This window comes from Sapajus apella, unplaced genomic scaffold (genome assembly GCF_009761245.1).
Source record: "Sapajus apella isolate SASKATOON/1434 unplaced genomic scaffold, GSC_monkey_1.0 scaffold7, whole genome shotgun sequence".
Lineage (NCBI taxonomy): Eukaryota > Metazoa > Chordata > Mammalia > Primates > Cebidae > Sapajus > Sapajus apella.
In genome coordinates this window covers 6,347,226-6,362,492 of record NW_022436947.1, presented here as the reverse complement: position 1 = coordinate 6,362,492, position 15,267 = coordinate 6,347,226, and the positions used below count along the sequence as shown (strand labels likewise).

The 15,267-nt window shown below is 33.8% G+C and overlaps 1 protein-coding gene and 1 long non-coding RNA gene across 8 annotated transcripts in view; one reads left to right on the top strand and one right to left on the bottom strand.

Annotated features, from left to right (window-relative positions):
* Positions 1 to 15,267, bottom strand: part of CNOT4 (CCR4-NOT transcription complex subunit 4) — a 148,139-nt gene that overhangs the window by 35,245 nt on the left and 97,627 nt on the right. For 4 of the 7 annotated variants that reach the window (XM_032275909.1, XM_032275912.1, XM_032275914.1 and 1 more), the window contains exons 7-8: positions 13,851 to 13,984; positions 1,399 to 1,456 (exon numbers count right to left, since the gene is read on the bottom strand). In XM_032275909.1, the coding sequence (XP_032131800.1) occupies positions 1,399 to 1,456; positions 13,851 to 13,984 (192 nt within the window). The remainder of the gene's footprint in view (positions 1 to 1,398; positions 1,457 to 13,850; positions 13,985 to 15,267) is intronic. The other 3 variants (XM_032275910.1, XM_032275913.1, XM_032275915.1) reach the window with 1 other exon arrangement.
* On the top strand, positions 2,259 to 2,974 carry LOC116550130. Its single transcript, XR_004268242.1, has 2 exons — positions 2,259 to 2,689; positions 2,730 to 2,974. It is a non-coding gene; the product is annotated as an uncharacterized LOC116550130 (long non-coding RNA).

Genomic DNA, 15,267 nt, shown 5'->3' with positions numbered 1-15,267 from the left:
ACTTTGCACTTTTACGAAAAAGTAACATTCATCCAGTGATACATAAAAGCTAATTTAAAAATGGCCCTATTCTTCATTAAAAGATGAATTTCCAATATAATTTTACTATATATAATTATATAAACATAAATATAACAATTATGTTTCATGGTTTTTAAAATCAAAATCTACGTTTATGTATGTTGTCACCTCAGTATTACTAATAAAATTCAGAAGACAAAAATTGGCATTTGAAGTCTGTGACCACAAAAACATTTTTATTTCAATTCAAAAATTTATATGGAAAAAACAGTATATGAAAAGCATATACTTCTTTCAAAAATATATATTTATTTTTGAATATATATTTATTTTTGAAAGAAGTATATGCTTTTCAAGCAAAAACTATATTGCATTAAGATAAAACTCCATAATAACAGAAAGAGAAAAATTAGTTCACAGAAAAAAATAATGTAAAACTTCTGATTGTTAAAGGAGAGCATATGTATTTTTTTAAATGGATGACAGGATAATAAAATATGATTATGATCAAAACATGAGATATCAAAACATTATATTTCTCAGATACTAATATTTCTAATATGCTGGAAATTACATCCTTTGCAACTACTTATAACCTGTAAAAAATTTTAATGTGCAACTAAAATATACAAGGGGATATACAGATTTCCACATTCTTTTACAAAATGTGTCAGTAAAATGCTTGGAAAAGCATTATATTTTAGATCTCTAAGTTTTTCACAAATACTGTGGAGGACTGGCTACTCTTTATGGAAGGGACTAAACTACATTTATTTTACCAATGTAAGAAGACGCATAGAAACTCAAGGAGTGAAAAACTAGTTAAAAAAAAAAAAAAAGTTCCCTGAGTAACAAGACAAGATGACACAAAGCATGCTCTAAAGGTCAGCACTCCATTCAGTTTCATAGTGGACTCAACTTTGAACAGCTTATCTGGCTCATCATTTCAAAGTTGATAGTCATTTGAGGGAAATAAGAGGGGAAACTGTTAGGGACAAATACACTGACTGAAACAGAAAATTAAAATAAACAGCAAGGGGAGTATGTGGTAGGAATACAATTCTAAAAAGCAAGAACTCAGAAGGCATGCTAGCCTGGGACCATTTGGCACAGGGTCAAAAAGACCAATAACATTATCAGACTGTAAAGATAATACCATCTGGTCATAATGATAATTCTGAGTCATTAAAAAAGGGTTAAACTGTGCTCTATATATTCTGGAGAAAAAGGCTAATTATAATACGATTAATAAAGATGTCCATCAAAAGTGTCCTTAGATTGTGTCAGTAAAGTATTTTTAGAAAATTCACCTGCATGGAATACCTTGCTTTTGGAGTATGGCAAATAAAATCAACTGATACTGCATCCAAATCTTACCTGCTGGGAATTATCACCGTTCCCTATACTGAGAGAATCTGAAGGTTTGTCAATGGGGCTGTAAAAAGAAAACAAATCAAATAAAATCAGACTAAAGTCATTTTCTGACAATAAAAACAAACTCCTCAAAAGCCCAAAAAAAAAAAAAAAAAAAAAAAAAAACCTGAAAAAAACCAGACACTTTACTATCTTAACAAACGTTTATTGAAGTACTAAGAAGTAAAACATTACATTAAATGTGAGGACACAAAGAAGTACAGGTTGAGCATCCCAAATCCAAAAATCCAAAATCTGAACTGCTTCAAAATTTGAAACTTATTGCACACTGATGTGACACTCAAAGAAAATTGGTCACTAGAGCATTTCAGATTTCAGATTGTCAGATTTGGGGTGCTCACCCACTAAGTATAATGCAAGTATCCCAAGATCCAAAAGAAAAAAAAAAATCTAAAATTCCAAATGCTTCTGGTCCCAGGCATTTTGAACTAGGGATATTCAACCTGTATAAAATCTCTATCCTTAGGAACTTACATTCTAGTTGGATGCTCCAAAAACAATGGGTAAAATAATAGCTTATAAGGGGAAAAAAGGTATTGCTTACAATTAATAAATCAAAGGTCTAATCTATCATTTATTTTTGTGCATATAATAAATACATTCCCTTTTTCAGTTTTTGAAATACTGACATTTTTCTAGGTGCTTGACAGAGGGCATAAAAGTTCTTGAATATTCTCTGTAGATTTTTAAGAGCAATATATTTAATATTTCTATATACTAATCATAACCCTAGAGAAGGCATGTGAAATGAGACAAATGAAACACATTTGTGCAAACTATTGATTCAAACAAAAACATTATCATTTTATTTTCATATAGAGAAAATGTAGTATCATGGTAAAGTAAGAGAATCACTGACATCAAATCCATTTTATCTTATCTTACTTAAAGACAAAATAAAATCTCTATAATCACTGCAAAAGTGTACTGACATCATTCCTATAACTAACTTTATTTAACTTAGCACATGAACAAAAATAGTCATGTGTTACTTAATGATGGGATACATTTTGAGACGTGCTGGTAGGTGATTTTGTCATTGTGGAAACACTAAAGTGTGTACTTATATAAACCTAGATGGCATGGTCTACTACACACTGAGGCTATATAGTGCCTAGTGCTCCTAGGCTGCAAACCTGTATAGCATGTTTTGAATACTGCAGGCAAATGTAACCTAAGGGTAAGCATTTGTGTATCTAAATATATCTAAAAATAGAAAAGGTACAGTAAAAAGGTTATTTATAACTATATTGGACCACTGTTGTATATGTAAGGTTATTTATAATTATATTGGACCACTGTTGTATATGTGGTCCATCCATTATTGACCAAAATAACACATTGTTATGCAGTACATGACTGTACCATTACTCAAATGTGTTGTTCTGATACGTGTAAGGAAAAAAATTAAGATTTTAAATTTCTTAAAATTATTTTATTTCCTGAAAATATATACAAAGTCCCCTTTCAAAAAGGTAACTTACTGGTACCATATTTAATTGTTCTAAAAAAAAAAAAATCTAACAAGGGCTAGTACGCAATCTGAATCCCAGGTGCATCTTCTGCAGACATTGCCATTTGTTCTTGATTATAAGCAAACAGATTTGAAATTTACTTAAAGAGCATTTTTACTTACTATTCATAAAATAGCAACAAATCAATGAATATTAAGTAATGTGGGTAATGCAAACAGTTTAAAGACATAGCCCTGAATTCACTAAGTTGGGGAAAGGAAATAAGTGCACAGAGAAGACAAGTGCAGACAAACATCATCCAGTGCTTTTATCAAATGAACTGTTTAAATAAAAAAAATGCCATAAACCTTTAGAAGAGAGCAAAGCTACCACGAGTGGGACAATTAGGGAAAGTATCCTAGGGGAGTTCAAATTTAAGTAGGTCCTTAAAAAGATTTACCCATCAGGAGAAGAAAGAGGGGAAGGGGAAAGAACAGCATTAAAGGTAGGAATACCTTCTGTGTCAAGGGTCAAAAAGTTGGAGACAGTGTTGGGAGAGCTAAGTAATTAGTTTAGCTAATATATGGGATAGCTGAAATAATAATGGAAGGTAAGGACAGAAAGGTAAACATAGGTTACACTCCAGAGGCCACAGAAATGACCTAAATAAGCAGTGTTTTAGAAAGATTAATTTGGTGGTGGAACATAATAGTGATAATCCAAGATAAACTTGCAGTAATACTATGGTAACAAGGGCTTCAAGTTGAGAGAAAGAGGTAGTAACAGAAATAAAAGGCTAAAAGAAAGATATCACAATCGACAATTTCTAGTGTCTGGATCTTGATTCACCTTCCTAGCCTCCATCCAATTTAGCGTTTCCATAAGAGCACTAAATAATAATTTTCAATATAAATGAGGTCTTGCTACTGGCTGGGGCAACAAATGAAAATATTACATAAAAAATAAATCTTAAGGATGTTTCTGGATTACAACTAATTAGAATAACTTTTATCACCTTGTCCACCATTCTAACTGCAATTTCCCTACGTACTGATTCATAATACTTTATGCTTTACCTGGGAAAGTTTTATCTAAGATGTTTAAAAATTTGTAGATTGTGTTATCTAGCCAATAATAGCTGCTGAAAAATCAGGATTATGGCAAGAGACCAGTAAATTTATGTTCTACTCAGTTTTACCACATTATTCTCAATTTATTTTAACAATAACTAACAAAGGAAAAATAAATGAAAAGCTTTAAGAGTAAAGATATAACTAGAAATTATTTTATTTTCTATGTGGGCTATAACAAGTCATTATAGTTATACCTGATATTATATTAATAAGTGGAGCTATCAGTGGAAAAGAAGAAAAGAAAGATAGAAGAATACCTGAAAATACATAGGTAACCCCAATAGAAAGAAAAAGTACATTTACAAATTCCAATTAATGTGAACTCCTTGTTTCTCTAATGGCTAGAGAGAAAAGAGTTATCTCGAGACTACTACCAACAGGTCACAGTCCTCACAACTCCACTGGCATCAGATATAGAGCTTCCCTCCCCATTAAGCACTGTGTTTGCTTAAGCTGTGGTCATATTAATAAATTTGTTTTACTTTCAGCATCCACCCACCCATTATCGTGCCAAGAGGGTAAACTGCTAAGAAAATGAAAACTTTAATAAATACCATATTTACTCATGAAGAGACACCTATTCCATGAAACAAGCTATTCCCTGGTCAAAAATTGCCAGGTTCAAATGTTATCAGATATTAGAATTTGGGTGCACTAAGATAAATTGCACAGGGCTTTTTATTTAAAAGCAAAAATAAACCTACAGCTTTTCTTAAATCAACCTCTTTCTACCAAACTAAACAAAATTACTTGCATTTTGAAGCTGAAATTCTGTTATTCATTCCATTTTCAATGGGAGAGATTCTTTTAAAAAACCGTTTGTACAGCATAAAGCAGTGGGGCAGAAGCTGCCTAGTAAGGGAAAAAGCTAGAAAGGTGTTTGAAAACTGAAGATATCAATTCTGTCCTCAAGGACATAATCAAAGAAAAGCAGATAATATAAACTGAACTAAAACAAAGACTGATAGAGACAAAAACAGAGGTTGACAATCATCTCTGAAAAGGCTAGGAGTTAAGAAGACTGACTACACCTATACTTTACTCATACACTGAAACTGTCATGATGCTAAAAGAAGGAGAAATCAAGATATTGAAGTCCATAAATACCATGCAGTTCATTGAAAAGTACTAGATTCAAGTGGGACTAAGAAGTACTAATATCAAATCTGGCCTCATAACACACTCAGAACACAATCAAGGTATTCCAAGAAGGCAATATTGTATGTATAAATCCCTGTAGATAAAAGTTCAAAAACATAAATTTTCATACAAGTGATCTCACTATTTTTTTTTTTAAGTTTCAGTCCCAAATTGTTTTAAAAAACCATGGTGAAACTACATCTTTTTTTTTGAGACAGTCTTGCTCTGCTGCCCAGGCTGGAGTTCAGTGGCATGATCTCAGCTCACTGCAACCTCCACAACCCGGATGCAAGTGATTCTTGTGCTTCAGCCTCCCAAGTAGCTGGGATTACAGGTGTGTGCCACCATGCCCAGCTAATTTTTGTATTTTTAGTAGAGGCAGGGTTTCGCCATGTTGGCCTGGCTGGTCTCAACCTCCTGGCCTCAAGTGATCCACCAGCTTTGGCCTCCCCAGGTGCTGGGATTCAGGTGTGAGCCACAGCACCTGGATGAGATTACAGATTTCTTAGGAGCAAATATTTGTAAATTAACCCAAAAGTGTGACAGAGCTTTTTAAAATACATACACACGCAAAATATATACATATTTATTTATTTAAAGTAAAAAGTATATATCCAGACTGCAACACTGGGAATTCTGATTCAATTAGTCTAAATTGAGGTGTCTGGCATTTGATGATCACTGCAACAGAGAAGAGGAACACAATGAAAAGGCATCAAGACTCCTCAAAGTCTCTTAAATTATTAGATTTCACAAGTAGAAGGAATCATTAAAATCAAATGTAAATACCTTGTTTTACAGATTAAAAAAATCAAATTAAAGACTGTCAGCAAACAGGTAGTCACTGACACAGCTGAGTCTCAGTTTGGATCTGTGGATGTTCAGCCAAGTTTTGCTTTGTTCTAACTTGCCCCTAAGGTAATGCTTGAATTTTACTTTCTTTTACTACTTCTGTAATGGTGATGCCAACCAAATTACTAAACATAGTCTCATGATTGCTTTTAAAAATTTGCAACATAAACCAATTATACAATAGAAGAATCAAAGAAAAAACATTTTCAAGGATGGGCGTGGACTAACAAAAATGTTAGCAGAATTGGTTCTTCTGCTTACCAAATGCAGAAGAAAAATAGTCCAAGTGATTTATTAATTTTCACTTACATTTTAAACATAAGATAAAATTTACTTACATTTTAAACATAAAATTTACATAAGGATAAAAGTCAATATAACAGACATTTCCAAATTTCGCTGTCAGGTTACTATCTATATAAATAAATATTCATTTTGCTTCTAAATTAAATACTCCTATCTATATTCATTTCAAAGTATCTATCTTAATTTTCCTGTTTATCAGAGTCCCTAAGTAATTCTGAGATATTTTTAAACACTTGCAAACACAAAGAATATATTCAAGTTATCAACAGGTAAAACTTGCCTTTACAGAATATACTTTGACACAGGCTTCAAATATACATAAACATCTGAAGTATTACTTTGCTACTAAAACATGGCCATATCTAAGTGGCATAATTAGCTATTAGCAGAGCAAGAAGCTGGGTGCAGCAGCATGTGCCTATAGTTCCAGTTACTCAGGAAGCTGAGAAAGGAGGATCACTTGAGCTCAGGAATTAGAGGCCAGCCTGGGCAACACAGCAAGATCCTGTCTCTTTAGAATAAATTTAAAAACAAAAAAATAAAAGGGCAAGAAAATATGCCTCATTAAACCTAGAATAATTGTAGTTATGTAAATATGATTTTAATTAGAATTCCCTCATAACCCCATGACCTACTTAACATGAATGAAAATAAATGTTTTGGTAACTATTAGTAAGTACAGAGCATTAGTTGTTAATAATAAAGTTGAAATATGGACATCTACTATCCTAAACATATCACAAAATGTGGTAACCTTTCAAAAACAGCAAGTCTCCACTTATTTTAATTTTGTATTTCAGTAATACACTTAATCTTTTTAAAAGATTTAAGTTAAACCTAAACACACAGCTTCTCACTTGCTTCACTTTTATTCTGGGAAATAAGGGCAAACACAACCCTATCTCTAAGTGTTCCTCCCACACACACTCATTCCACCCCATCCTCTGGGACAAATACTTTAGACAAGTGGTTCTAATTCTTTTTTGACTATATTCGACTTAAGTGGGGCAAGATACCCCAGTTCACTTATTAGTTTTCCACTGTATATGCATATGTAAACTAACTCTGTATACAGCCAAATATAACATAGGAAGAAAACTTTTCAAGAGAAAAACGGAAGATTCTGAGATATATAAACTCAGAAAAATCTAGTAATACACTGATTTTAATGAAAATATAAAAATCTTAGCAACCTTTAACTCACTTAATTTACTAGTCCATTTCTCATGGCTCCTGGCCATACTTTGAGAATTACTGCTTTATTCCACTCCTGAATTCACCCCTAATCTATCTATAGGTTATCAACAGACCAGTGCCCTTTATACCATCATTTAATTGATAATTATTTTTAGGTCAGTCCTCACTCAACAAAAATGTGCACACATGCAAAATTCTTCAAAAAATTTCAGTGTTCACAAATATCCTTAGGCCTATTCATAATCTAACAATCTCTATTTGAGACTTTTTTCTACAAATCTATGAACCACACCTTTTCTAAATGTCAGGGTATGAGAACAGAATTCATGCAGTGACCACTCCCATTCTGCTGAATAAGGTATTTTAACTATACCTTTAGTATATCAGAGATTATACTTGATTTTTGGTAAGAATATAGCTGTATTTTTATTTTAAAAGATGTATACTCCTTCTCAGATGTAATAAAAATTGATAAATTCTTATAGAAGTTTCCCTTTCACCCTTTCTCTAGCTAATTCATTACTGCCACCAATCTGTGGCTCAGGGAAAGTTTTGCTAAAAATAACATCAATTCCTTGGAATTTACAATCCATCCACTGTATCTGTCTTAAGGTAATAAGCCTCAAGCACCAGAGATTTTCAAGATGAAACTACATACAGTTATGGCATGGTTTCATTTAAATGAATTTAATTTATGTTTTAAAAAGTTTTTCTAAGGGTTGCTGTTAAGAATTTTATATCTTGTAGACTGAAGAGTGGGAGAATGAGGCGAGCTTGGGCTTTAAAGTGACAGAGACTTTGGTCAGAGTATTGTCTACCGCTTATTTGTGTGGGATACTGGTAAACTGTTTAAACTCTCTGAGACTTGGTATTTTTACCCTCAGTAAGAAAGCAATATATACCACACAAGCCTACTGAGGATATTAAATGAACTCAAAACTTTTATTCCACCCTCCTTCCACCTAAGTCTAAAGCTGAACATCACCATTTCCTCAGCGATGGCTTGTTTCAGCCACAATATCAAGTCATAACCATTTACAATGAGTGATCTGCATACCCCATAATTCTTGTAACTAGGCCTGCTCACTGTCTTGGGCACAGCAGCCTACCTAGTTACTATTCCTTTCACAGTTGGTACTTAAATAGCATCTCAATCTAAATGAAGATATTTCAAAGCCCCAAACTTAAAAAACAATAAAATATCCAGTCCTTAAGCATCATTACTGCAAGGCTTCATCACTTCCCTCTCTCATTACTTGTATTCATCATTTCAAAGCAACTTATTCAATCCACATATATAGTTTAAAACTCATTATGACTGATATACTCTCAAATTCATAATAATGAAGGGGAACAGATGACAAATTCCTTTTTTAGAATTTTCTGCTCACTAGGTGAAACAGGAATAAAATATAGAAAAATTCACTTACTAACACATATGTTAGTGGGACAATGTCAGAGTTCAGTGAGGATTAATAGCTATGGTACTCTTAAGATTTGTACTCTGGTTTAATTGAAAATAAGAGAAAATCACGTTTTAAGCTTAGGGTCTCAATCTACAAGGTTCCAGCCCTTGCTTTCTTGCAATTCTTCCTGTAAAACTGCTACCCACTATCTAGGAATGCCAAGAAATGTGAAAATGAAACCCTTCTTTGAGTTTCTTTTTTTCCTAGGAAGTTTTAAGTCTTAACTTACTTTGACGAAAAAGAAACCTATCTCTTGGGTAGGACCTTTGAAAGAGTTACACTGCTCATCACACTAACTTGGCAAGTCTTTCCTGTGAGAAGAAATCTTACCTACAAACTCATCCCTACTACCTACTGCCGCTGTATGCCTGCCCTGGGTGATCGCAATGTGGAAGTAGAGATCAAAGGAGACCTTCAATATGACTGACAGTCAGCCAAAGGCTTACTCTCTGTAACTTGGGCCATTAATTGTCACTTAATAAACTTGTGCAACTGCATTAAAACAGAAAACCACCCCTACCTCAGCACACACAAAAAAGTTTCTATATCATGCACTTATGCAAAGCATGTACACCTATGTCAAAATTCATTCTGGCCAAGCATAGTGGCTCATACCTGTAATCCCAGCACTTTGGGAGGCAAAGGTGAGTGGATCGCTTGAGCCCAGGAGTTTGAGACCAGCCTGGGCAACATGGCGAAATCCCATTTCTACAAAAAAAATAGAAAAATTAACTGGGTGTGGTGGTGTGCACCTGTAGTCCCAGCTACTCAGGAGGCTGAGGTGGGAGGATCATTAGAGCCTGAGAGGTCAAAACTGCAGTGAGATATGATCACACCACTGCACTTCAGCCTGGGTGACTGCAAGAATCTATCTCAAAAAAAATTTTTTTTTATTCTGGTCCCAGCTGAGGTTCAGTAGCACTGGCTTTGGGCAGTATTATTATTTGTTTACTTGTTTTATATTTCCTCTTTTCCTCCCGTTATCCTCCTTTACAACTTGTGGCTCCTAGACATTCTCCTGCTATCAACACAGTTATGAATGTGCTCTATGGACTACCTGACTATACTTTATATAAAGGCAAAGTAAATAAAATATTAGTAAATCTATTAATAACTGGTCACAAAAATAAGTAAATGATGTAGTTTGAATGTATGTCCCCACCAAATCCCATGTTACACTGTAATCTCCGATGTTGGAGATGGGGCCTGATGGGAGGTTTGGGATCATGGGGGTGGATCCCGCATGAATGGCTTGGGCTCTCCCCTTGGTGATGAGTGAGCTCTTGCTCTGAGTTCACAGGATATCTGGTCATTTAAAAGTGTGTGGTACCTTCCCCCCAACCCCTCCCTCTTGCTTTCCACTGTATGATGTGCCTACCTCTCGCTTTGCCCAGGAGCCAAGTGATGTTGGCACCATGCTTGTATAGCCTGCAGAACTGTGAGCCAACTGAATCTCTTCTCTTTATAAATTATACAGTCTCAAGTATTTCTTTATAGCAATGCAAGAATGGATTAAACACAGTAAAAGCTAACTACTTGTCTACTTGTTATAAATGTCAAAGAGACTTTTGGTAAATTCCAATATTCATTTCCAATTTAAAGAAAAAAAGGCTCAATAAATTAGGAATAACAAGGTATTTTATATTGTGATTATAAACACTTATCTCAAGTAAATGATCAAAATCGTCCTTAAAGAGTAAATAAAACACTAGAGATATCCCCATAAAAGTAAAGTATGCGGTAAGAACACCTGTTAGTGCTACTGGTCTAACACTATTTTTTCATTTTTTAGCCTAAGGATTTTTCAAATAGAGGTAGGGAGATCCAATACAATAAAAGAGGAAAAAGAAAATCTTTCCTGAAAGGCACAAGAGGGATATGCTATGTTAATGGCTGGGAGGACTCAATGTTTTGTTTTTGTTTTTGTTGTAGAGACAGGGGTCTTGCTTTGTTGCCCTGGCTGCTCTTGAACTCCTGGCCTGAGGTGATCCTCTGTCTTGGCCTCACAAAGTGGTGGGATTATAGGCATGTGCCACCACACCTGGTCTCAGTGTCATAAAACATAAATTCTTCCAAAGCTGATTTATAAATTAAATGTATCTTGAAACACAAATAATTGATCAACTGACTGGGGAAGTTCAGATCTCTAAACTCATATAAAACTTTTAAACACACAAATAAAACATGGTCAACATATAAACTCGCAGTGCATAAAAAGTTCACTCAGTTAATCAAATACAAGTTAAAATGAGATGGCTTTTTTAAAAAATCAAATTGGAAAGTATGCAGAAGGAAAAACAATACTCAAGCCAAGGAAATAGGTACTCTGACTCAGCAGTTCTACTTTCAGGAACAATCAAAGCTATAGTTATTTATATATTATAATATGATTATAATATATGATTAACATTTATATGTAAAGATGTTCATCACAGTGTTATAAATAATATCACCAAAGTCAACATAACATACAATAGCAGAAGACTGGCTTAATACATTTAAAATATGAACATATAATGAAATACTACGTAGCCATCAAAATTATGTTTTAGTGACATGGGGAGATTATTCATAATAATGTGTATTATGTTTTCAAATGTAACAAACCAAGGTACTTAGTGTAAAATGGTACATTTGCATTCACAAGAAGAAAAAAGACTAAGAAAATACACAATGCAAGAAATCAGTGTATAAGAAAATAAATAATACTTTAAAATTTTATGTTTTACAATAATTTCTATTTATTCATTCATTCATCTTCCAACCTCCTTAGGGTTGCAGGTGGCAGGGCCTATCCTAGGAAATCAGAGGGCAAGGCAGGAGCCGACATTGCCAAGGTGTCCTCACACACATAAACACTCATACTCACTCACAGTCTGGACAATCTGGACATGTCAATTCACTTAACGTGCACAGCTTTGGGATGTGGGAGGAAACCCAGAGAAAACCCCTGCAGGCATGGGGGAACATGCAAAGTCCACAGAAGCAGTGCTCCTAGCTGGGAATTAATTTTTTTTCTCATCAACATTATAACAAAACAACACTGAATGAAATGATGTTATTGAAGGGCATGCTGTACACAAATCACTTTCAGTGAAAAGCTCTGGGTACTGAGATCATATGCAATATTTATTTTATTCTGTATGCTTTCATAAATTTTTCACATTTCCTTGGATAAAAACATATTAGCTTTATATTAAAAAATAACAAATGTTATCTCAAAGAGATCATCTCAATTTTAAATTTCTGCTCTGAAGTCACTAGGGGCTATAAACCCAGAAAATGACTTAAATTAGAATGACAACATTTTTAATACAAACAATGATGTGCATAAATGTTAAAAACCACTGTTTACTACAATAACTTCATTCTTATACCAACCACTACAGAGGTGGCAACCAATAAGGTAAGTAATAGCACATGGTTTGTCATAAAATAACTATACAGGGCTAGAAAAGGGTGGGTACAAATGATTAAAGGAGAAGATCAAAGTTTGTCAAACCAGAAAGATCTGTTTTGACTTAGTTTTTATTTTTAGCTTTGATATAAACAAACTTTACATAGTTTACTATACAATAACTTTACGTTTTGCTTTGTGGTCTATTTTATATATTTATATTTACATACACATATGCATAAATGTATGTGTATAATTAGTATTTAATAATCTAAATAATTTTACTATCCAAATGAATAAACACAGACTTCAAAATTTAAACACAATAATGTGTTTTTGAAGAAACTGACTCAGATAATAATCTATGTAGTTATTATCAGGTACATTTAAAAATAGTTCCTGCCGGGCGCGGTGGCTCAAGCCTGTAATCCCAGCACTTTCGGAGGCTGAGGCGGGTGGATCACGAGGTCAAGAGATCGAGACCATCCTGGTCAACATAGTGAAACCCCGTCTCTACCAAAAATACAAAAAATTAGCTGGGCATGGTGGTGCGTGCCTGTAATCCCAGCTACTCAGGAGGCTGAGGCAGGAGAATTGCCTGAACCCAGGAGGCGGAGGTTGCGGTGAGCCGAGATCGTGCCATTGCACTCCAGCCTGGGTAACAAGAGCGAAACTCCATCTCAAAAAAAAAAAAAAAAAAAAAACAAACTAATCAAATTTAAAGAAAGTCCAGGATAGAATAAAATTCGCAAATTATTATATTTATTAAGTATATGCTTTTCTGACAGGCCATAACAAAATATAATCTAAGTTATGAAAATCACTATATCACAATGAGACTCTCTACTGAAGACTATAAATTTACTTATGCACTGGCACAATATAGTTTACCCAAAACCATGCTGGGGTGGATGACAGGAGATGCCTGGTCTTCCAAGATGCATAAGATTCTGAATATGGGATACTCCCTTAATTTACGGGATATAAAAGACTTAAGTGATTCCTGGAACTAGATATCCTTGAATATTTGTGTCCCCAACACACAAGGCTTCCTTCAGATAACTCCTGCTTTCCCTTTTATAGTATTTATATACAGTAATTATATCCTTGATATAATTAGGGGGAACCTCAATTAGGTCATCAGAGCCTTTTAATACCTAAAATCCCTTAATTTTTTCTTTAATAAGGAAAGTATTCCCTGGGCTCAGAGTAGTCTGCGAATCACTGCAAAAGGTGAACTCATCAAAAAGCTAGTCTGAAGTGTTACCAGGGAACAGTAGGCAGCAAACATTCAAACCCAGAAATTGTGACTCAACATTTCCCATATAACTAAACCATTCTGCATAAATGACAGACCTTGTCAACAAGGCTTTTGCCTGAAAAGATCTAAAATGAAGAGATCAACTGATAAGAAGGTAAGATGTCTGACTATATTAATATCAATACTTACGTATCATACCTCTGCAGTGGTGTCACTTTGTTCTTATTTTTATCAACTGAACCCGTAGATAGCTGAAGAAAATTGGGATTTAATTTATATAACTCTTGAAGTAGCTTCTGTTCATATTCTTGGTGTTTACCTGCCTAATGAAAGAAATTAAAACTGCAGTGGGATTCACAAAATGGCTGGTATAAAATACTGAATAATCTTCTTATTAAACATATTCTAAATAAAACAAGATATTTTTAAATAAAACATTAAATAAAATTTAAATAAATTTTTAAATAAAATAAGAGAAGTCTGTGAGGTTACAACAAAACTTCTAGATCAATGAAAGTCATTCCAACAAAATTAATGATATATACCCCATAAATTAAGGCATTTCATCAACCCACTTATTGTATAGAAAAGCATAATAAGGCGAGAACATTTCGCTAGCTCAAAAAGTGTAAGGTCCACTTTAAACCTACTTCCAAGTCTTTCATGTAAGTATTAAGTCTTGTAACAAGTCATTACTGAGTTTTCTGAAAAGCAGCAAAAATTCATCAAATGACCTCCTTTTTAATTTGGAGATTAACAGTTGAAGTAATACACAGATGAACAGTTTTACTATATTCTTCATTATCTTGACACTAAGTAAAACTTGCATTAATTAGTTTTTACTTTCTCTTTTCTTTCTCTGTAGTTATCAAAAGTAAAATAAAAATGAATGTATTTTAAACTCTAGACCCAGGGTCAGCAATTTACAGCCAGTTGCCTGTTTTTGTAAATAAAGTTTTACTGGAACACTGTCATGCTACTCATTTACATACTGTATTTGGCTGCCATTCTGCTACAAAGGCAGAGTGCAGTAGTGTAGCAGAGGCAGAGTGAAGTAGTTGTAACAGAAAACTACATACATAGCTCAGAAACCCTAAAATATTTACTAACTGGCCCTTTACAGAAAAAGTTTGCCCATCTCTGCTCTATACACAAGAGCAGGCTGTGCTTACTCTAGCTGGGTAGATGTATATCAAAAGGCAATGTCACAAACATTATGGGAAAAATTAGTCAAAGATTGCCTGTGGAAGCTAATAAGACACAAAAATAAATGATAATGAAATTACTTTGACTAACATTTTACTATTTGCACATATATCATGACTGGAAGAATATTTTTACTTACCTTCAGATATGTTAATTTTTTAAAATTATGGTCTAAATAGATGTTATGCAACAAAGCCAAAACAGAACAAACCAAAACAATAACAAGGGCAATTGCATTTAATTGAGCATAATTGTATCATATATACTGCACAATGCATCGTTCCCTGTTCTGAGAGGCCACTTGCTTGTTTCACTTGGACCTATAAATATTTCCTATGGCACTAAATTTTGAGTTACGCAGTAACAAGAAAAGATTTTCTGATTTTTGCCATAAAAGTAT